Source organism: Bos mutus, chromosome 17, assembly GCF_027580195.1.
Source record: "Bos mutus isolate GX-2022 chromosome 17, NWIPB_WYAK_1.1, whole genome shotgun sequence".
NCBI lineage: Eukaryota > Metazoa > Chordata > Mammalia > Artiodactyla > Bovidae > Bos > Bos mutus.
Window position 1 is genome coordinate 42,759,172 of NC_091633.1, and position 24,984 is coordinate 42,784,155.

The following is a 24,984-nucleotide window of genomic DNA, read 5'->3' on the forward strand; positions in this document are numbered from 1 at the left end:
ATATGTCCATTATATCTCAATAAAGCCAGAAAAAACAAAAAGACACAGGAAAAAGATAACCCTCTACATACCAAGATGGCTTCCCAGGTAGCTCAGTGGTAAAGAATCCACTTGCCAATGCAGGAGACACAGGACATGTGGTTCCAATCCCTCAGTCAGGAAGATCCCCCTGGAGGAGGAAATGGCAACCCACTCCAGTATTGCCTGGGAAATTCCATGGACAGAGGAGCCTGGCAAGCTACAATGATGGGGGTCGCAAAGAGTCAGACATGACAGAGTATGCACGCACTACTTACCAAGGAGAAAAGCCTCAGAAGAAACCAACCCTGCTAGCACTTTGATCTTAGACTTCTAGACCAGAACTGTGAGAAATAAATTTGTTATTCAAGCCACCCCACCACTACCACCAAAGAAAGGACAGCAAACAATATAAAGTGCAGATTATAATGTTTACTCTCGGTTTTGAAAATTTTTATAACAGTAGGAAACATTTGGGAAAGTATTTAGAAACATTTTTGCATTTTGGGGTAATACAGATCATCCATCTATATAGCTCTGTACTAGTCCCGTTTAGCAGCATTCAGATTCGTGTGAGGTAGTGATGTGTACATAGTGTAATTTAGCCAACTTCTAGTAAACTCGGTAAACTGTTAAAGGCATTTTACCTAGATATTCATTAAATAACTATATTGGGGCTACCATAGCCTATCCAAATTTTAAATCCTGTGGTTCTGAGTAGCTATGCAGACAAGATTGAAAACTGCTGGGTCTTCCCTACCACTACTGAGACAAGAGAAAAAGTAAATAAAATAATAGTTTTTCTCTAGAACTTAAGGGAGTTGGAAAATGCCAATAATTTTAACATTTTGGTGTTCAGTATATGTATATAATAACACATTATCTGGCTTATGTTTCTAAAGTTGATTTAATTATTAGGCCTTGAAAGAAAAAAGTAGTCATCCCTACTACAGGTAGTGAAATCCATTTTGATCTATTGATGATCTTTCTTTATTGCTCAAATATGAGCATTATTCATACACATTTATTAACTTAGGGGTTACTTAGTAAGAACCAAAACTAAAGTAAGATGCAAAGTATAGTATTAAAAATCATGACTTATAGAAGCTAAGGCAGGATGACAGGCATGGTAAGTGGAAATTTTAAGTCATGATTTTATTTTATAAGGAAAACTTGATAATAACAAAATATATTTTTTAGTAAATAAAAAGGAGCTGTCTTTCAATAAAAATCCCCCTATTTAGGTAAATAATTTCTGTGATTTCATTCTATCACAGGTAATTCATACAGAACTCTCCCTATGATTTCACTGCATAGATCTTCTCATTATTTTAATGACACTTCTGCAGTTTGACTTAAGGATATAACTTCACATTTATAGAGCACCATCTATTCATTCATGACTTCATGCCATCCCCCAAAAAAGGTCTTATGGAAACTGTTTCTTTTTTTGAGATAAGGAAAACTATAATCTAGAATTTTCATATTACCTTGCTAGTCACAATTACACATAGAATTCCCTATTTTATTCAATATACGTTCTTGTTTTGTAGGTAATACACTATTACCTACAACCTGACTTTAGGAAACTGACTCGTAGCAGTTGTCAAGAAGAGTCTTAAAAAAGAGAAAGTTCCACACAAGTGTACTTTCCACACAGTCTTAGCTAGGTTACTCTTGAATCCTTCCATGCCTTACAGAAAAAGCAATGAGTCTTCTGTAAACCACACCCAGGAGTGTGATGGTGAGCACCACCATCCCACACACTAGGCTGAAAGCCCACCGTGGACCCCAGGCAGTGTACACTTGGCTGATGAACACAGGTCCAAGAATCCGTGCTGCACTTCCAGACGCTGTTAACCAGCCCATGTACACACCCTGTGGAGGGAGAAGCACACTCGTAATCAGGTGTAGTCATTTTCTCTATCTGTTGTTTTTAAATTAATTACAAAGTGCCTCTCTATAAATACCACAAATAATGAATGATAAACTTATTTGATATACTATTTAGGAAAAATAAAAGTGTATAAAAGAACAAATACTGTCTACTGAAATGATTTATAAACTTACCTTTTAAGGCTAACATTTGTTTTGTACTTGCTATTTTCCAGACACTACATTAGGTGCTTTACATATATTATTTCCAATGTTGACAAATTTCTATGATTGGTATTATCCCAAATTAGCAAGCAAGGAAGCTAAAGCTCAGAAAATTCAAGTAACTTATCCAAGAGATTCGAAGCCCTATTTGGCTGACTCCACTGTATTAATTTCCATGTCACCACAATGTCACTGCTCCAACTACAATGTCCAAAATGCAGCATTACTTTTAATATCCCCCCAATTGTAAATAACCTGTCAAATGTGGATTAAGTAAATAATTTATGGCACATTTAATAAATGGAATGCTACACAGTTGCTTAAAAGGCCATCCATATACAGAATAAGATCTTATAATGAGAATAACATCTATTCACATTGACATAGAAAGTCATGGTATATTAAAGGGAAAAAAATCCAAAATGTAGAAAAAACTTTATATACTTGAGATATAATTCATATTTTTTTAAAAGGCATGAGGGTGGATATACTTGAAAAGGCATAACAAAAGTCATGAAGGGTACAAATGAAGTACACTATGAAGTGGTTAACTAAAGTATGATGGGCTAAGGGGATCCTTCCTTTTCTGCTATATACATTTCAAATTATTTGACTTTTCCTGCAACTACCATGTATTGTTTTTGTAACTAATATGCATTTATTCCTGATTTTGAAAATGTGAAAATATAACTTTATAGATTAAAAAATCCAGAAATTACTAAAATGTTTATGATTTTAGTTTAAAAACAGTGATAATGAACTTTTTTTAATCTTTGCTTTATTTAAAGAAAAACACTAATTTCTACCTTGAAAATGTAAAACCATCAGTTTAATTTTTATAAAAAGGAAGATACTGTTTTTCATTTTGTTGCCATTTAAATAACTGCTTCCCAGGTGGTGCTTGTGGTAAAAAACCTGCCTGCCAATGCAGGAGACATAAGAGATGCAGGTTTGGTCCCTGGACCAGAAAGATCCCCTGGAGGAGGACTTGGCAACCCACTCCAGTATTCTTGCCTGGAGAATCCTATGGACAGAGGAGACTGACGGGCTACACTCTACACAATCGCAGTCAGACTTACTGAAGCGACTTAAGCATGCATGAAGGAAAGTCAGAAGTAAAATCTGAAATAACCTAAATGTACAATAACAGGAAAATGACTGAGTAAATGATGATACATACATAAGATGGAATATGTCTCCATTAAAAAATAATTCCTTAATATAAAATGTTATGGGAGAATATTTGCAGCATAATTTAAAAAAACAGTTTAAAAAATAGTATCAAAGATATAGTCCTATTTTTGTGTTAGGCCCACACACCCATGCACACACACACGGATAAAGACTCTAAGTGGAAGTATATTTCACCAAACTGTAGTACTTGTCTCTTTGATACTTTTCTCCATTTTGCTTCTATACTTTTTCTAAGTTTTAAATAATGAATATGGAAATTCTTATAAGAACAAATTTAAAATAACAAAACTGCTGCATACTTTTCCAACTACTGTGTTTTCATCTCTTAATAACTGTCCCTAGGACCACATGAAATTAAGTCTAGATCCAAATCTGGCTATCAATTTTGGTTGGCTAACTGTTGCCTAGTTTAACAATGAGTTTCTGAAAAGTATGCTTCAGATAATTTTTTCTATGAAAATAACTTAGAGCTCATAATCTGAGTTCAAAACATCCTTAGTTCTAACTTAAAGTACTTTCTGTTAAATTTCAGCTTACAATCTTGTAAGTACTTTATGAAAGTGGTGGGGTTTTAAATTTAAAATGCTGAGTATGATAAAAATCCCCTAAATCAGCTTATGTAAAAATGGAGAATGGATGGAAAAAAAAAATGTGAGTGCTTACAAGTATACATATACCCCACATAACTGCAACGTCAGAATAACGGACTCACCTGAGGGTTTGGTCCCAGAATTTTCGAATATAATGTATAGGACATAACATTGCAGGATGGATAGCCTATTCCAATTAGCACAGCTGATATGAGGAACTGGGCCAGATGGATCATGGGGGTATACAGGCACCACGCTTGTTCAACTGGGCAACCAGTTGGTTCTTCACTGTGATCTTCTCTTGGAGACTTCCAAAGAGTAATAATTATTTCTCCAAATGTGGTATTAGGGATTGAGTTATTATGTAAATCTATGAAAACAAAATTAGTACAGTGTGTTACTTGTTAATTTTAGATGAATAACAGGGGCTAACATTATAGAATTATGAATGGCTATACCTTCCCACTGTATTTTGGGAAACTGATTTCCCCAAGGTAACAAGACAAAGAAGCCAACCCATATAATGATGAGTCCTCCCAGTAGAAGAGCACGCTCACCAATCCTGTTAAAGAACAGAAACTCTGTAATTTAAACATGAAACAGTATATTATAACATATAGTTCTATTACCTTTATAATTTTTAAAACTATAAACAAATAATATCTTGATACTTAAAGTGATATATTAATTAAAACAAATACAAACTATAATTTCCCACTAAGAGGAACTAGGACTCCTCTGAACACTGGCTGATTTCAAGTCTGGGACAAGAAGCATTAAGATGAGCCTTGACATCTTACCATACCAGAAACAATAGAAATTATCAGTGACTACTGGTCATAAAAGAATTCCCTGGCTGTCCAGTGGGTAGAGCTCTGCCTTTCTACCACAGGGGCACAGGTTTGAACCCTGGCTGGGGAACTACAATCCCATATGCTGTGCAGTGCAGCCAAAAATAAGTGCTCAGAGTCAGTTTGAGGAAGCTGGCCAAAAACACGACGTGAATACCAAAGAGAATAGTAGTGACAATGACTTGAAACACATAAAAATGTTATAATCTATAAATACATACTATATTAAAATAAAATATTCTTGGTAACTTAAGAGGATGTTACAGAATCCACTAGTTATTTTAAAAATCAGTTAATAAAAGGAAAGAATCTCTATCTCTCTTCTAAAAGCTATACTAAGAGATTTAAGAAACACAAGGGCCTGAGTCAAGTGAGTAAGCTATAAAATAATGTAAGACAAAACGAATTTTAAAAAAAATTAAGAGTGTAGAAAATCTGAATACACACTGGATATTTGATGATATTTAGAAATCACTGTTAATTTTTTTAGATGTGATAATGTTGTCATCTTCAACTTTTAGAGATACATACTGAAATATTTATGGAAGACATGAAATGATGTCTAACATTAGCTTCAAAATCATCCAGGTGTAGAGGATAGGGAGTGGTATAGATGAATCAAGATTATCCAAGGTTATAACTGTTGAAGCTGGATAATAGATGTTAGACATTCAGGACATGATTCTCTCTACACCTTTGCATATGTTAGAAATTTTCCATAATAAAATGTGAAATACACAAACAAGATCAAAGGTTCCTAAAACAAAAGAAACCCAACACTTCCCATCACCTTCAGAATGCCTACAAGGTTTCATATCTTTCCAACCTGATCTCCTCTCATTTGCCATTTCTCTCATTCTGCTCTAGCAAAAATGGCCTTCCTGCTTGTTCCTTAATCATATGAAGGTCAGTCTTCTGAGGCAAGAGTTCCAGGCCCCTGAAATGGCTATTCTGATTTCACTGAAGTCTCAACCCAGATATAACTTCAAACTGAGCTGCTTTCCTTGAGAAGCCAATCAGAACACTACCCATGCCACTTTTCATTCTCTTCCTGTGCTCTATTCTTTATACTACTTATTATGACCTGATTCCATACTTGTGTTTACTGGCTTTCCATAGAATACAAGCTCTTGGAAGGTATGAAATTGGATAACCTGTAAGAATATCAGCAGGACACTCTATCTTTGTAGCAAGATGTAATACATCTACTATTACTTTAACTGAATATGAATCGATGTCTATGTCCATATCTGTATATTGGCCTTTTTCAGTTCAGTCACTCAGTCGTGTCCAACTCTTTGCGAACCCATGGACTGCAGCACGCCAGGCCTCCCTGTCCATCACCAACTCCCGGAGTTTACTCAGACTTATGTGCACTGAGTCAGTGATGCCATCCAACCATCTCATCCTCTGTCATCCCCTTCTTCTCCTGCCCTCAATCTTTCCCAGCATCAGGGTCTTTTCAAATGAGTCAGCTCTTCACATCAGGCGGCCAAAGTACTGGAGTTTCAGCTTCAGCATCAGTCCTTCCAATGAACACTCAGGACTGAGCTCCTTTAGGATGGACTGGTTGGATCTCCTTGCAGTCCAAGGGACTCTCAAGAGTCTTCTCCAACACCACAGTTTAAAAGTATCAATTCTTTGGCTCTCAGCTTTCTTTATAGGCCAACTCTCACATCCACACATGACTACTGGAAAAACCATAGCCTTGACTAGACGGACTTTTGTTGGCAAAGTAATATCTCTGCTTTTTAATATGCTGTCATAACTTTTCTTCCAAGGAGTCAGCATCTTTTAATTTCATGGCTGCAGCCACCATTCTATCAGATCTAGTCCCTTAAATCTATTTCTCACTTCCACTGTATAATTTGGCCTCTTTCTTGGCTCTATAAAGACATGAATCTTCGTAGTATTCCCCATAGCACCCAACCCTATGCACTGACTCAGTATTTGTCAAATGATCTTAGAACTTTATTAAAGTTACATTGTTAAAGTATTCAGGAATAATTAAATTGTTAAAGCTGAATTCATCAACTAACATGCCACCACAGACTATATGAATGAACTAAATTTTATACAAGAATTTCCTTACAGTTTACTTTTGCAAAATGCTTCTTTAAAAAAGTGTTCTATGATCCACAGAGAACAGACTTATGGACATAGTGGGGGAAGGAGAGGGTGGAATGGCGAATTGAGAGAGTGGCAGGGAAACATATACATTACTATATGTAAAACAGATAGCTAATGGGCAGTTGCTTTATAACACAGAGAGTTCAACCTGGTGCTCTGTGACAACCTAGAGAGGTGGGATGGGGTGGGAGGTGAGAGGGAGGTTCAAGAGGGAGGAGACATACGTAAACCTGTGCCTATTATTTTCTGTTGATATATGGCAGAAACCAACACAACACTGTGACACAATTATCCTTCAATTAAAAATAAATTTTAAAAATAAAAAAACTAAAAAAGTGTTCTATGATCAAAGTTGCAATTAACTTTGAGAAATGCTACATTCTCTATTTGTCATGATGATATAGTATATATACTGAAGATTTAGAAGTTTTAGAGTAAAGGAGTTTGATTATTTTAACCAGAATTTTCCAGACTTAACTATTAATCTTTCTTGTTGTATAACATATATTACCACATAGAAGAACAATATTTTATGAAATACACTTACAGAGATACTTTAAATAAAATATACAAAAGATACATTAGAAGACAATTATTCACTTTGTAAGATATTCTTGCTTTACCAAAAAATCTTCTACATGGTATAGAAATATGCTCCTTTAATAAATTTTAAATGTTTGCAAACGTTCAAGGACTAAAACTCATACAATAATAAGAAAAAAGATTCACATTATTTTACTAATACATTCACTTACATCATTAGCTCTGTTTCATGCCTTATTTTAAAAAAAAACAGGTGTGAAATAAAAACAAAGACACATAACTTACTTTTTGGAAAGTAATTTTATCCCCATGAAAATAATAACTGCCTCAACTCCAAGAGCAGCAAGTATTATTCCATCATATAATACAGCTTGTTCTCTGGTCCAGGCATACATATCCATTGTTAATGGAGTCACAATGCTAATAGAAACAAAAAATAAATAATTCTCATTTTATTTAAACCTTAGTCATTGTTAAAGTTGAAACAGTAAGCTTCATTAGATACCAACACATTTAAGAATTTGTATCCCTTTTATCAATGACATCAGATCTACATAAACAAAAATAGAAACACATTTTAAGGACATTTTATTGTAACATAATATCACAGTAACACAGGCTACTAAGTTTGGCTGTTTGCATTTTTATTTTTTAATAGTTATTATAATTATATAAGTAACATACCACACTGCAAAAAGTTTGAAAAACAGGAAAAGAAAACAAACCATAATTCCTACCATTCTATTATAAGAAGTCATGGTTGCATTTTGGTTTAAATTGGTCTCTTTTCAATGAAATAATATTACTATGATTAAGTTATGAGAAACTTATGGGATTGCTTTTTCTCTTCCTCAATTTCTTTTATAACTTTGAATGCACATATTTTTCTCCCTATATCTAAGGCTACTCTTTCTTTATATGACTATCTGTCTCCTTCCTTGACAATCTTCTTTTCTGACTTTCTATCTCCTTCTGTTAATTGCTACAAAAAGAATTTAAAAATATTTAAAATAGTCATTCTTTAAAAAAAAAAAAAGTCACTTTTTTTTTTTCAAAAAAAGAAAGTTTATTTGAGAACAAGAGTGAAAGCTTCTGCAGACATCTGACAAGGTAGACGTGTCTTGATAATAGCAGCCATCCATATTTCAGCCTACCAAAATTACCACAAATGGGACATATTTTTTCTAACAAAGATATGGATGTACATAAAGGGCTATGGCTAAACAGAGTCAAAGGAAAGTTGAGGCCCCATAGCTTATCCCTTAGACTGATAGGTGATGTAGGACTTAAATCAAACAATCCAGTCTCCTAATGCAGTGGCTCTCAACTTGGCTTCTTATCAGAATGCCAGGGACTTTGGAAAGAATATCTCCACTATTAGACTATACCCAAGTAAGAGTCTGGGTGGGGTGGGTAGGACCCAGGCATTGGTGTTTATTTAAGCATCCCAGGTGATTCCAATATGCAGCCAAGGTGAGTGGCCACTGCTCCAGAGGGAAGTAATGACCATCAGCAGATTCCTCAGCCCATCCACTCCGTTAGGAAGGGGCATCTGTTGGTGTCGTGGCCTCTCGGTGAACCTTTATTTACTCTGCTCTAGAACTCCAGGCGTTACCTGTTTTGGGCAGATTTAGAGCATTTCCATTTGCCTTAGTGATTTTTACAGCAACATTTAACCAGGCAAATAACATCAAAGAGAGAAAAGTTGGAAAAAGAGAAATTTCCATAAGGCATGATATGAATAAATAAGTGGAAAAAAAATCTCAGAAAAAAATCACTTTTTTTGGCCACATGGTATGTGGGATTTTAGTTCCCTGACCAGGGTTTGAACCAGCACCCTCTGCATTGGAAGCATTGCATCTTAATCACTGGACCACCAGTCAAGTGCCAGAACATCACCATTTTTTTAACATCATTTTTTATTTTAAAATCAGATGAGCTGCTTTAGAAAACAGTTCAGTGGTTTTTCAATAAGCTAAACACAAAATTATCATATTATCTAGCCTTTCCACTTCTGGGTATATACCCAAAAGAACTGAAAGCAGGGACTCAGATACTTATATACTAATGTTCATAGTAGCATTATCTACAATAGGCAAAAGGTGGAAATGACCCAAATTTCCACTGACAGATGAATGGATAAACAAAACTGGTATATACATACAATGGAATAATTCAGTTATTAAAAGCATAAAATTCTGGCACATGGTACAACATGGAAGGACCTTGAAAACATCATGCCAAGTGAAACATGCAAGACACAAAACGATAAAGATTGCATGATTTCACTTATATGAAGTATCTGGAATAGGCAAATTCATAGAGAAACAAAGTAGAATAGAGGCAACCAGGGGCTGGGTGAGAAGGAATGGGGACTTACTGATTAATGGGTGTAGTCATGCTTCTGTCTGGGATGATAAAAAGGTTCCAGGGATGGGTGGTGGTGATGGTTGCACAACACTGTGAATGTATTTAATGTCACTGAATTGTACAATTAAAGATAATTAAAACAGGGACACGCCTGGTGGTAAAGAATTCACCTGCCAATGCAGGGTTTGGGTTTGACTGCCCTGGTTCAGAAAGATTCCACATGCTGTGTGGCAACTAAGCCTGGGCACCATAGCTACTGAAGGGCTGGCACCTTAGAGCCTGTGCTCCACAACAAGACAAGTCACCACAATGAGAAGCCTACGAACCACAACCAGGGAGTGGCTCTTGCTCACTGTGACTAGAGACAGCCAGCACAGGGACAAAGACCCATTGCAGCCAAAACAAAAAGTAAAGTGGTATACCTTAATCAACAAGTACATTATTATATACAAATTTGATCTCAATTAAAAAAAAAAAAGAAAATATGGCAGAAAAGTTCTAAGAATCATAGCAGACTAAAAGTTTAATACATGTCCAGTAACACGTGGCTTCCCTGGTAGCTCAGTGGTAAAGAATCTGCCTGCCAGTGCAGGAGATGCAAGTTCAATCCCTGGGTTGGGAAAATCCCCCAGAGAAGGAAATGGCAACCCATTTCAATATTCATACCTGGGAAATCCCATGGACAGAGGAGCCTGGAGGGCTACAGTACATAGGGATGCAAGAGAGTTGAACATAACCAAGCGACCAAACAACCACCACCACCATTAACATGGCTCAACATGGATTAATGGGAAATAAATATACAAGAGAATAAATTAAATTCTTAAAATTGAAAAAAAAAGTTTTACTGATACTTTCAAACTGTGGTACTGGAGAAGACTCTTGAGAGTCCCTTGGACAGCAAGTAGATCAAACCAGTCAATCCTAAAGGAAATCAACCCGGAATATGCATTGGAAGGACTGATGTTGAAGCTGAAGCTCTAATACTTTGGCCACCTGATGCAAAAAGCCGACTCACTGGAAAAGACCCTGATGCTGGGAAAGATTGAGGGCAGGAGAAGAGAGAAACAGTATGAAATGGTTGGATGGCATCACTGACTCAATGGACATGAGTCTGAGCAAACTCCGAGAGATAGTGAAGGACAGGGAAGCCTGGCGTGCCATAGTCCATGCAGCCACAGAGAGATGACTGAGTGACTGAACAACAATATTCACCATAATAAAATAAATGCCCACAAAAGGAGATGAGGTAAAACTTTCATATATCTCAATAATTTTTTAAAAATTAAGTAGATCTGGCATAAAATATACCAGCATAAAAATGTTACAATATATTGGTAAGTGAATACACCAAGCCGTCAAATGATACTATCACATATTCTATGTTGGCTTAATGGACACACACATACACACAAACCTCAATACTTACAGCTGTATAGAAAAAATTGTTAGGAAAATAAAACACACACTGATGTATTAGCAGTGGCTACCTCCAGGGAAAGTAGTGGATATGGAAATACAGTTGCAGTGTTTGGAATATTTTTAACAAGAATATATTATTTTAATAATATAATGGAAAAGTATTTTAAAAATAAAGCCATATGATAACTTTTATAGGTCAATAAAGCCTACACAAGGCAGACATACTAGTTTTTTTCAGGATTAGGGCTGAAATAGAGTTAAAATTTCTAGACTGAATCCAATATACATAAGTCGGGAACTACATAGCTTAAAGTAAATTAATACACAGTTTTATAACTATATTTATCATAAAACTCAAAAGGAAAGGAAGAATAGTGAAACAGACTCATGATAAGGCAGTAAGTTTATCGACAGAGAATTAACTACATTCAAGTTAAAAGGCAAATAATTTATACTTGCCTTTTTACATCATAAGAAAAATATGCCTCACATAAGGTTTTTGAGAATATCTATAAGCCTGATTAATATTGCATAAAGAAATACAGATTATTTATACAATCTGATTTAGATGAAAACAGAAAAAAACTTACGTTTCAAAAAGGGCAAAGATAAATAGAATCACAAAAAACAGAATATTGGTGGCCACAACAGCAACTTGATCAATATTTTCTTGGGGGACTTGAACTTCATCTGTACTTGCTACAGTAAACAAAAGAAAAATTATATTATTTACATATTTAATTTTCTCATGACACTAAAATAATGTAAAAATTATACGTAGAAAATTCAATGACTAAACATTTAAAATGGTTTTTAGGCTTCAAAATAGTTTAAAAGTAACAGAATTTACATGATAGAAATAATTTTTAAATGGCATTGAAAATTAAAGTGAATTTTCTTTCCAAGACATACATTTCAATTCTGTTATCTATAGGAAATACTCAGATTTTCTATTTGGCATCTCTCAAAAAGAGAACTGTATGTCCATAGAATTCTATAAAATCATCTCATGCGAGTACATTTCAGTTGCAATTTTTTTTCTACCTTACTGAAATTTTAAATTTACAAGGATTTCATGAAGACCTCGAATAGTTTACTAAATCAGTTCTCAGTTCTATGATTCACTTCAATGGATACATATTCTAAATTTCAGTGAATTAGTATTACTAAATATTGTTGCATTTTTTACCAGAATTTTTGAAAGTCCTCACATTACCATTTATATTTTTTGCAAAGAACTACCAAGATTTGATGGCAGTTTCGTAAATTAGGAAGGCAAATGAGTTCAGATATTCACTGATCTTGAACTATGAAGTTAAGCAACAAACTCAATATAAGCTGTATCTGATGTAATTGAGAAATATGAAGTTACATACATGTATTTATATACATTCATCATGTTTTTTAAATAATTTACCTACTTACTCAGAGTAAACGAGGTAAATAATACAAGAATATATTTACTTATGCTATCTTTAAGTGTATGCACAGCCGAAGTAGGAGCAGGGGGTAACTTTCCTAAGATGTAGCAAATTTCTATATTTTTTTTCATAGTAGTGCCTGCCTTTATATCTCAAGATTCCTGAGAATGAGTTTCTTTTCCAATATCAGTCTGTTATACTTGTGGGCAATTAGGCACCTTGAACACTCAACACAGGGTTATAACCTCCCTTTTACACAAAGAAAACCAGTCATCTTTGCCCAGTTCCTTTTCTGGGGTAGATTCTGGTCCCTGTGGGCCTTAAATTATTTGGATAGACCTCCCTGATTCTCAATTACCACCTAAGCCAGTCTTTAATCCTTTGAATCAAATACCAACATTGCCCCAAATTAGACTATAGTTTATAAATGGGTGGTTAGTTTTCCACAGCCTCCAACCAGCGCTAGCTTTAGTGGGGAGACTCAGAAATGATGCATCCTAAACTGCGGGAATTAACTAGGTATCATAAGAATTTTAAGAAAACACTACATTAACGTATTGATTGAAAAACTGTGTAACTGGAAATCAAACCTGATCCCATGATAACACCTTTAATAAGAGGAACAAACCTGATATATTTCATCTAAACATTTACTGAAATTTAAAAATCATCTGTTTTATAAAAATTATTTTGAAGGTCCTAGAAATCTTATGAAACATAATAGATTACTCCTTTTAAAACTCTCATTTGTGTTTCAGAGCAGTGCTGTCCAACAGAACCCTGACATGATGGAAATGTCCTTTCTCTGTGCTGTCCAATACAGTCGGCCACTAGTCACATATACCCATCAACTGAGCACTTGAAATGTGCTAGTGTGGGATTTCCCTGGCAGGCCAGTGGTCAGTACTCAGTGCTTTCATGGTTGTGGCCTGGGTTCAACCCCTGGTTTACTATCCTGCAAGCCACAGAGAACTGCAAGCAAATACACACAAACAAAACAAAACAAAAATCCGAAATGTAGCTAGTGAGATGGTGAAAATAAGGAATTTCTTTTTCTTTAAGATTACTCTTCATTATTTTGGCCTCACTGTGCAGCTTGAGGAATCTTAGTTCCCTGACAAGAAGGACCCTGGCAGTGACAGTGTCAAGTCCCAACCACCGGAATGCCAGGGAATTTCCAGGAATTTCTTAAATGTAACTAAGTTTAAGCAGTCAAATTTGACCAGTGACTACCACGCTGGACAGTGTAGCTGTAGGTCTTTGCTACTCAAAGTGTGGTTCAAAGATCAGCAGCATCAGCTCACATGGTAGCTTATTATGAATGTAGATTCTCCCTACTTAGACCTCACCCTAGGCCTACTGAAACAGTCTGCGTTTTCACACGGTTCCCAGGTGCTTTCTAAGGATCTATATATGGTTATCTCCTTCAACTTGTGAAAGATTTTGCTTCTTGTGTATCTTCCCTTTCTTGGCCCCCAACTACATCCTCTTTAACTTGCTCCTTCTCTTTATCTGATAGGTCCTTTAAGTTAGCATCCAATTTTACACCTGTTCCCAAAAGTAGCTTATTTCCACTGTCGGTACTCCTTCACCATGCATTCTTTCTTTTGAAAAATTCCAAACATATTCTTATCCATCTATGCCCTACATTCAACAATATTTTGCCACACTTGATCCATCTATCCCTTCCTTTCCTCCTTTCTCTTTTTTTGCTACAGTGTTTTTCATTGGATGTCTCCCAAATTTCTATCTCTAGGTTTGGTTTCTACCATCAAAATTACAAATGCCTCTGGAATTTTTTAGTTGTTCCTAGAGTAGCATTGTATTTGGCTTGATCTAAACTGAAATCGTTTTGTCTTTTCAGCCAATATCCCTTCTTAAATTCTTTTTCTCTCATTCTTTCAACTATCTGGAATCAAACCCTAGCAGACATCTTCAACAACCTCCTCCATTGTTTAGCATTACCTATCCAGCCTGTCAAGAATCTTGATTTTCTTTTTTCTTTGAGAGCTCATATCTATCATTTCTCCATTCTCAGTTACTGCTGTAGTTCAGGTCTTCACGTACCTGGATTAGCCTCACTTGGAATGTGACTAACATCATACTTTCCTTTGTTCAAAATTTGCTATAGCTTCTCATCACTCTGCTTTCCTCCGAACTACTTTTAACTTTACCTTCCAGTAGTTTGCTGTGAAAATTAAATAAAATGCCTATCAAAGAACTCAGCAAAATAATACTGTTTTTTCCAAAGCTTTATAAACTCCTTGAGGGCAAGGACTAAACTGCATTCTTTTTCACGAAGGGACACTCCCCAAAGAGGGTATAACTAGAAGTACTTAAATAATGGTTTATTTAGTAAACTATACATACTTACCAGACTGGGAACCTATTTATGGGCCAGAGAAAGAGCTATAGGATGAAAATGTGCATTTGTGGAGTATACCGAAAGAATAAAAATGCAAAAGAGAAACCATACTTATACTGATGATTAAGTGAACAAAGAAATACTTGAATCAGAAAGATACATTTGATAGCAAAACTACTGAATTCACTTCAAAGATCTCAAGGATTTTAGGATATTGCTCTTGGAAAACAAGATGAAGTAATTTTTAGCAATGGTTTTACCCTGCCAGCTGTGCACACCAAATCACTGATACAGGTATGCCTTTGTAAAAATAATAAATTAGGTAAATTTCAACTCTGGAGACCTTCCCCAATTACCCATTGTGTTGTCCTCAGAAATAAGATTCAAGTAAATATCAAACAGATAGAATCATTAGAAATACTCTGTAATATTATAGTAATTTAATCAAACAGGTTAATAGTACCTTCTTCAAAATTAATATTTTTACACTGTCGTCCTGAGTCATCCACACGATGTTCTCTTAAAAGAAAAACATAAATATTGTATCCATGAAAGGTTTAGTATAATAGATGAATGGTTTAAATTTATTATTAGCTTTCTATTTTTTCACATTCTGATAGTTTCTTTTACTGCCTTCTGAGTAATGAAATTATTATGATATAACCAATAAAATTAAAATGATATGTTACAACTATTACTGTATTACTTTATCATATAAAATGGAAAAAATAATTAATCTAAGAGCACACATGAGCTACCTTAATCAGTATTTGAAGTTTTCCAATGGTTTTCAACATGAGTTATAAACATCTGTGGACTCTTGGATAAAACACTCCAAAGTAATATATAGTAACAAAACTTCTGTAGTTTTATAAAATTTCTTCTGATATATAAAAGATAAGAAATACATATTATGAGGAATTTTTGTATCTAAGGTTGATACTAATCATTAATCTACTTAAAATGTTGCTTTCATGCTATTACCTTACTTAGAAACCTATAATTAGTAAATCAAGACCAAACTTTGAATCTTCAAAGAATTTATAATCTGTTCTTACTCATCATCCACTATTTTAGTTAAGAGTACCACATGCATTTGCTTATTAAAAAATATAAGTACAAGAGACATCAAAAACCAAATAAAGACATCACAGAAATAATTCTTCAATAGTGATAATGCTTATTTATTTTCACAATTTACAAGAGTAGTTTTATCATTTCTATCTAATTACCTTAATATAGTAAGGATCAGAATAATATTTAAAATTCCCAGGAAGGCGCCCAGTAAAACTGGTGCTGTGTACATGTTTATCTGCAGCTTAATGACATCCCACGTCACGCCCTTTTCTCCAATGAGTGCAAAACAAGTCTGAAAAACTTATTAAAACAAAATATGTATATGTGAATTATTACATGGGAGGTACAGGATAAAACAAATATGAAAAACATTTACCACAAAATTGGAAATACTGTATGGAATCTCAACACGGATTTCAAGAAGCAAGAAAATTGGTTCTTGGGGGGGAAGAGACAAAAAATTTACTTTTTCTGTACAAAACACAGATATAACAGTACAAAAAATATATGTGATACAGATGTGTGATATTATAATTTCATTGGATGGAATAATTAGGAGAAAAAAGTCTAAAAAGCCTCCTTTGGGAGACAATGATGTAAAAAATGGGTGAGAAGCACTGATGTACAGACATTCACAAAGGATTACTCCTCACATAACATGTATCTTCTTTTTTAAAAAAAAGATCTCTGTGATGGACAGGGAAGCCTGGAGTGGTGCAGTCCAAGGGGTTGCAAAGAGTAGGGCACGACTGAGCTACTGAACTGAGAATATTTAAGTTATACAATTTATTCCATAAAAAATTATTAAACTTTAACCAATCTCCTTATAAGAAAATGCCACATTTTAACTTAATATTATTAAATATTACCGTGGATAAAGTATTTAAACTATATATTTAATATCATTTTCGACTTGGATCTGTGGCAAAAATTGGATTGGAAAAGTATCTAATCTCCCGATTTAGATTCTGCATCTGGTTCTGCCATTACTTTACGCATAGCCTTAGAATGAAAATTAAGTAAAATATTGCACCTAAAGCACTTGGAACAATATCTAGCACATAGTAAGCAGTCAATGGGCTTCCCTGATGGCTCAGTAGTAAAGAATCTGTCTGCTAATGTCTAAAGAGTCGGACATGACTGAGCAACTGAACTGAACTAAACTGAATGTGCAAAAGAATCGGACATGACTTAGCAACTAAACAGCAACAACCACAAGCAGTGAATAAATGTTTGTACTTAGTGGTGTGGTTATTACTGGAAAAGTCGTCTCATCTTTTTAGGCTTACAGCTGCTCATCTTTAATACAAAATTTTTTACTGAATAATCTTTAAAATGCTTTTTAGATGGTCAAAATATTTACTGAGAGCCTGAGCCTATATACCAGGTACTATGCTAGACACTGAGGGGAAATGGCAAATTTAAAAAGACCCAGACTACGCCCTCTTGTATTTTATAATATATTTTAAAATAAGATCTCTTCTTATATTTTATTTCAGAACACCAAACTGAAATATTAGATTTTGGTGAATGATGAATTAGATTCTCTATTGTTAAAGAGAAGAAATGATGGAAACCAGAGCGGCCTGGGGTGATGATGAAGTAAACTGAGTTACATTCAAATTTATGCCATTTATAACTGCAATATTAAAAGCATGGGCAAATTATATGTCTTTTCAATGTTGTTATAGGCATAAAAATTAATTTCTCTACTCATTTAGCAGAAAATTAACTGGTCTTACAGAAATATTAAATCTTATTAACATACTTTTATATTCAGCTAAAGTATGAATGCTTGGAAAGAACAGACTAGTAAATTTTCTTTAAAGGTAAGGACAAAAGGCAAAAGGGTAAAGAACTTGCTATAACTTTCCTCAAATCCTTCAGTTAAAAGAACTCTGTTTCTCATAAACAGGGAAAAAAAAAAAAAAGGAAACTCTTGCTGAGATACCAAGCTAAATGATAACCTGACAAAACATACACTTTGGATTCAAAGAGTTAGGACTGAATTTCACGCCTCCCATTTATCCAGAGTGACCCTGGATAATTTACTTATATTCTCTATGCCTTGGTGTTCTAATCTGTACAATGGGGACTAATAACACTTAATCTAGTGGAACATGAGTTAACACATACAAAGAGCTTAGCCTCACAGCTGGATTAAAAAATATCATTTCCCTTCCTTTTCCATCTGCTATGGGGTTTTATGGGCTTCCCTGGCAGCTCAGATGGTCAAGAATCTGCCTACAACCTGGGTTTGATCCCTGGCTCGGGAAGATCCCCTAGAGAAGGGAATGGCTATCCACTCCAGCATTCTTGCCTGGAGAATCCCATGGAGAGAGGACCCTGGTGGGCTACAGTCCATGGGGTTGCAAAGAGTCGGACACAACTGAGTGACTAACACACACACACACAGGGGTTTTATTCTTGGATTTCACCTAACATTTGAACTTCAAAAGTTTACCCAATTCAAATCTAAGTAATGACAACTGAAGAACACCTACCTGGACCTAGAATAAAGCCTAATGCTTGACATGCACTTGTGTTTGCCATGGAACTTGTTCTTTCCTGAAGAGAGGTAGCACCAGCAATATATGACCTAATAACAGCTACATTTCCTAAGAAAAGACACAACAATCCAAAAGAAAGTAAAGTAAAAATAAAGAAAATATTTTATAGTTTATAAAATTCAATTTAATTTGGCTCTATACGGAAGAAATATTAATCTGCAGCATAGTCACTGCTTCTTCTTTATGATATACAAAGCATTTAGAGTCAATAAATCCATCAGTTAATAGAAACCATTACTTTTACTAATATGAAAAAACGGTTAAAGATTTGAATGAATTAAAAAAAAAAAACAGCATTACAGGAAACTTAAAATTTTTTTCATCATTAAATACTGAGAAAGAATTGAGTGAGTGGAGTACTACTAATTGCTACACACTCGGCATACTTATACTATGACATAAGAAACAGAAAAAGAAATCCTAACAATTTAACTCAAAAAAACTTGTTGAGCACTTATGTTGAAGAGACACTGCTAGGGGCTACAGAGTATTTTTAAGAGTGGTCATTTGTCTCTAGTTACACCAAGTTTACTATCTAGTTGGTGATAAAGGATGAAAACAGTACAAAAAGGTACATAAGCAAATGCCAGAGACATGTTAAAGGGAAAGATCTGTTAAGGTGTAGGGTAGCCTAAGAAAGCTTCACGGAAGATGCAGAACTTGAACTGAATCTTGAAGGATGAAGAACCATGGAACAGAAAAGAGAAAATATAAGTAACGGCAACATCATTAGAAAAGGCAAAATGATAGCAAAGATATTTGTAATGAGACATCTGTATGATGAATGAGGTATAGGAGACTGAAAAGAGGTGACCCTAGATGAGAAAAGGCCATGAATGTGAGGATGAATGTAAGTTCAAAACAATCAAAAATATATATGCATACATATTACCTGCCCCAAATCCTACCAATCCACGAGCAGCCAACATGTAGTATTTATTATGAGAAGCTGGAACGTGGACATACGCATAGAGGCAGTTGGCTGCCACCGAAATAAAAATGGAAACAATAAGAGGTTCTTTTCTTGGTCTGTAATTAGACCACAAACCAAATATAGGTGAAGCTACCATCTGGCCAAGGCTATATGAAGCAATAACCCAGCCCAAAAAACTTGCATCAGCAGTCTGATCAATCTGTAGAAAAAAGAAATATGCTTTAAGAATTGTTAACCAAGAAAAGTAAAGTTAAAAAGCTGCATACATTTTTTCTGACCATTTAACATTTCTTATTAAAACAAATAAAATCAATAATTCTAACGCATAAGTCTTATAACACTACTACTTATAATAAGGAATTCAAGCTTCTGACATTAACTATATTAACAATTCAGTACACAAGGAAAAGTGCTTAAGAAGCTTCATTTTTTAGAATAACTATAAAAATTCTACATCATAAAACTTGTTAAAAAAATATTCACATTATATACCTAACAATAGCATCATAAAATTTATATGCCATTCTTTAATTCTTATAAATACAATTATTTACCCTTATGCAACTCAATAAGCTACAGTTTATTAGCTTTTTTATTATTATTTGTTGGGACTAACTGCACACAATAATCAAATTCCAAATAAAATTTATCTCATTAAACCTACTACTAATTCTTCCTTTCAGCATCGACAATCCAGAGTTCTACCAAAGAGGATTATATATCATGAATGTTGAGGGAAGAACTAAATGATTAAAACTCAGAAAATACTTTCAGAAAACAGAGAATTCTAGCTTACAAAGGGACTATGGAATAAATCAGAAGATTGTTTTTATATACAGTAGATTATATAATAATTTAGAAAAGTAAGAACCATTATGTATTGGGACATAAGGTTAAACCTATGCAGGTTAAATGGTAGAATAATTTAACAAGAAAAACCATGGGCTTTTTTTTCCAAAGGTATTTTTAAATAGCTGAAAATGACTATATTTAGGTATATTTTTTGTTTGTACAGATGAGAAATAAGAGTGAACAAGTATAACAACTTCATGTCCTACATGTAACAATTTAAAAAGCAATGAAAACTAAACTTTAATATTAGATGTCCAGTAATTTGAAAGCAAAGGATAAAAGTGTCTTCTCGGGATATTAATTGATCATAGTCAAGTGTCCATTGCATGGACAGAAGTGAACTGATTCTTGAAGGTGCCTGTAACACTTTGAACAGTATCTGCTATTTTAGTTGGATACTATTTACAATGACTGGGAAACTGCAATCTGTTAGAATTCTGCTAGAATTGTAACAGGAAAGTAAAATGGTTTGGAAGATACAGGTTCTATACTACAACAGAAAGTTCAATTTAGTAACTGAACTGTTAGCTGTGCTCCTGTGTGCTTCTCCCTCATTGTAATAACAGCATCCTGTTTCCGGCCCTCTGGCCACCTCTAATGATCCCCCTCATATTGTTTTCAGGATAAAACCTAAACTCTTTCTTAAGAAAAACTAGCTCACTAGCTGGCCACTGTCTCTCCTCTCCAACCTCATCTCTCTGCATGCTTCCTCCCCAGCTACTAACTTCCAGCCACACAGAACTTTTTAAAGTTTCCAAAATGAGTCAAGCTCTTTGCTTCCAGGCTTTTGCACAGGTTTCTCTACTGCACCTTCCATCAGGAATGCCTTTCTAACCTCCTACTTCCTGGCCCTGATCATTCCTTCAGGTGGTCAATTTCTGGAGGGCCTTCCCAATTCAATTCTGATATAACTGATTTTGGAAAATCTTCCAGGATCTCTTTGGTCTAGATTAGCAACATCTCCTAACCCCCATGTCTGTCTGTCTGTGTATGTCTATCACCCCTCCTGCTCACTCCTTCTCTCTCTCTGCCTGCCTCTCTCCCCATCTCTAGTTCTCTCTGCCCTGTGCATGAGCACACAAAGGCATGCATGCACACACACTTTTTATCTGTAAACTTGTTTGATTTTGCACACTTCAGCGAAAGTCAGATCTGTTAGCTTCCCTTTAAAACAAAAGACAAAGCATATATTGAATTTCAAAATATTCTTCTCTAAACATGTTAATAATAATGACAAAGTTCTAGAAATCTTAAAGCTTTGCCATGGGAGCTGAGATGTGTTCCAAGCCTTCTCAACTATTTGCTGGGCTGCGCTGTGTGTGCTTAGTTGTGTCGGACTCTTTGCGACCCCATTGACTGTAGCACACCGGGCTCCTCTGTCCATGGAACTGTCCAGAAGAATACTGGAGTGGGTTACTATTTCCTACAGGGGATCTTCCCGCCTCAGGGAGCAAACCTGCACCTCTTATGTCTCCTGCATTCGCGGGTGGATTCTTTACCACTATGCCACCTAGAAGCCCCCTCAATTATTTACTTATAGATTATTGCTTATTCATCCAATTACAGCTATTAAGGCCTTCACTGTGACAAAACCTGTGTGAGGCAATACGAATACAAATTGAGTAAACAGTTCCCTGCCACCAAGCAGATTCCAAATCAAGTTCTACTCATCTGATTTAGAAAAATCCTGCATTTTTGACCGAGGGGAAAAAACCAGCATGCTTAACTCTTTTTCTGTCAAATAAGGATAACTTCACAGAGCTGTTATGAGAATTATTCAAGGCAATACATGTAGAGTACTTAGAGCCATATCTGCATATAGTATGCACTAAATGAATGTCACCTATGCAATAAAAACATTAATATTTCTTAGCATTTTATTTTTACTGATGTCAGCTTTATTATTATATTTTATTGTAATTCATGCATGGGTATCCCCACTATGTTCCTGGACCTATAGATAACCCATTATCCCAATTCAAAATCTAGGTTTAAGAATATGATTCTTCCTGGAAATTAAGCACAACTCTGGGCAACACTGGAGAAGGCAATAGCACCCCCACTCCAGTACTCTTGCCTGGAAAATCCCATGGACAGAGGAGCTTGGTAGGCTGCAGTCCATGGGGCCGCTGAGTCGGACACGACTGAGTGTCTTCACTTTCACTTTTCACTCTCATGCATTGGAGAAGGAAATGGCAACCCACTCCAGTGTTCTTGCCTGGAGAATCCCAGGGACGGGGGAGCCTGGTGGGCTGCCGTCTATGGGCTCGCACAGAGTCGGACACGACTGAAGCGACTTAGCAGCAGCAGTAGCAGCTGGGCAATACAGCCTAAGGAACCACCCAGCTGATAGCGGTCTATCAACCATGGCCAGAAGCACAAGCCAGAGATTCACAGTAGTAGCAAATTTCTTTCAGACAGATAATTTACTGTTTGGGTTTTCTGGGTTTTTTTCTGGCAGGGGGGAGAGGGGTGGCCCAGCTTTTTAGCTTTCTCAGAGATGACTTTTAAGCTAAGCAATATGTGGTAACATATTATCATAAGAGAGATAGTAACCTCAAATTAATAATGAAAATTTTGATAAACAATAAGAAATTGCTATATAGCACAGGGAACTATATTCAATAGTTTATAATAATCTATAATTAAAAAATATATATGTAGATATGTATGTCTGTGTGTGTAACTGAATTACTTTACTGAACATCTGAAACACTATAAATCAACTACACTTCAATAAATAAAATTAGAAAGAGAAAGAATGAAAAATTTTAAGGCAGTAGGTAACATAGTACTGTAGAGTCAGATTTTGGTTTCAGATAGGCTTGATTCTGCCATTTTCTAGCTGTGATCTTGGGCAAGCTACATAACTTCTCTGAGTTTCTTTATCTGTTAAACAGGAGTGATAATAACCACCTCACAGAGTTGTTAAGAAAATCAAAAGATAATTTACATGTTTGTGCCTGGCACACAGTAAGTTATTAATAATTATAATTATTATAATAATATTAATACTATTATGAAATAACTTGACAAAATTATTTCACAAGATTTTGAATGAAAATGTTATATTTGTATTGCTAAAGAACTAGTGATATGTTCATGTGACCTCAATAATTTTTCTTTTGAAGAGATTTCAAGTATTTGCTGAAAGCAGTGAATTTCAAAATTCAATGTATTATGCTGAGTAGACCTAATTGTGCAAATACCTTTTTTTTTGAAAATTTTGAGGTTAGACACAGAGACCACTGAAATCAAGAGTTTTGATATATGGAAATATATATTTTAGCACAGAAGATGTTGCTTCAGAATTGTGACATATACTACTCTAATAACTCTGTCGGTATGGAAAGAGTTTTTAAGTTCATGAGTAATGATTTCATGTAAAATAAAGCTTTAATTAGTTTAAATTAATTTTCAAAATGACAATGACACTGGGGCACTAAATCACTAAAAAGTAAAATTAGTATTTTCTTCCTATATTTCTTTTAAAGATAGCGTAAGAAGTAGAATTTTAAGTTAATAAAATCTAAAATGAATATAAGATGTCAATAAATTCCTTATATGTGTTTTTGCATGCTCAGTCACATCCGACTCTTTTCGACCCCATGTACTGTAGCCCGCCAGACTCCTTCCTGTCTATGGGATTTTCCCAGCAAGAATACTGGAATAGGTTGCCATTTCCTCCTCTAGGGGATCTTCTCAACCCAGGGATCAAACCCATGTCTCCTGCATCGCAGGTGCATTCTTTACCACTGAATAAGTATAATTTCTAAACCTTAAACATTCATCACATTATGTTTAGTATTTTTGTTGAAGCCATCCGGCCATTCTAACAACCTAGTAGAGAAGTTTGGTACATTCTCTGTAACACACAGTTACAACACTCAATGGTAAGTGTTAATGATAAAGGGATATCGAAGTACAAGGGAAAACCTTCTAATCCAAAGTGAGGTGAGGGACAGTAAGAAAAGGCTTTTCAGAAGGGACATTGGAGCAAAGGCCTGAAAATAGTGGAGAAGAAGGGAGGAAGGGAATGGCAGAAGAAAGGAGAGATGCAGGAGAAAAAATCATTCCAAAAAAAAAAAAGGAGGAAAATGTGCAAAGATCTGAAGCATCTTAGGCTCATCTAAGTACATGTATCTAATAAATTTTGCAAGTGAGCATGCAAAAAAACCAGGCATAAAAAATTTATTGACATCTTATATTTCATTTTGGATTTTTTAGTACAGTATAATTTTTAAACTCTAAACAGTCATCAAATATATCTAGTATTTTTGTTGAAGCCCTCCAGCCACTCTAACAACCTACCAGGGAAGTTAGGTAAACTCTCTGTAACACACAGTTACAACACTCAATGATAAGTGTTAACGGGAAAGGGACATAGAAGCACATAGGAAAACATTCTAACCCAAAGCGAGGTGAGGGACAGTAGTTTTTATGATTATTAACTTAAAATGTTATTTTCTTATGCTATTTTTAAAGGAAATATAGAAGGAAAATACTAATTTTACTTTTAGTGATTTAGTACCACATTTTCATTGCCA

At 35.0% G+C, this 24,984-nt stretch overlaps 1 protein-coding gene across 3 annotated transcripts in view; it reads right to left on the minus strand.

Annotated features, from left to right (window-relative positions):
- Positions 1 to 435: 435 nt before the first annotated feature.
- Positions 436 to 24,984, minus strand: part of MFSD8 (major facilitator superfamily domain containing 8) — a 37,667-nt gene continuing 13,118 nt past the window's right edge. For 2 of the 3 annotated variants that reach the window (XM_005904817.2, XM_070386504.1), the window contains 9 exons: positions 19,544 to 19,784; positions 18,586 to 18,699; positions 16,237 to 16,381; positions 15,468 to 15,523; positions 11,809 to 11,917; positions 7,712 to 7,846; positions 4,361 to 4,464; positions 4,025 to 4,272; positions 436 to 1,896 (listed from right to left, as the gene is read on the minus strand). In XM_005904817.2, the coding sequence (XP_005904879.2) occupies positions 1,690 to 1,896; positions 4,025 to 4,272; positions 4,361 to 4,464; positions 7,712 to 7,846; positions 11,809 to 11,917; positions 15,468 to 15,523; positions 16,237 to 16,381; positions 18,586 to 18,699; positions 19,544 to 19,784 (1,359 nt within the window). In that variant the 3' untranslated portion in view covers positions 436 to 1,689. The remainder of the gene's footprint in view (positions 1,897 to 4,024; positions 4,273 to 4,360; positions 4,465 to 7,711; positions 7,847 to 11,808; positions 11,918 to 15,467; positions 15,524 to 16,236; positions 16,382 to 18,585; positions 18,700 to 19,543; positions 19,785 to 24,984) is intronic. The other variant, XM_070386505.1, reaches the window with a different exon arrangement.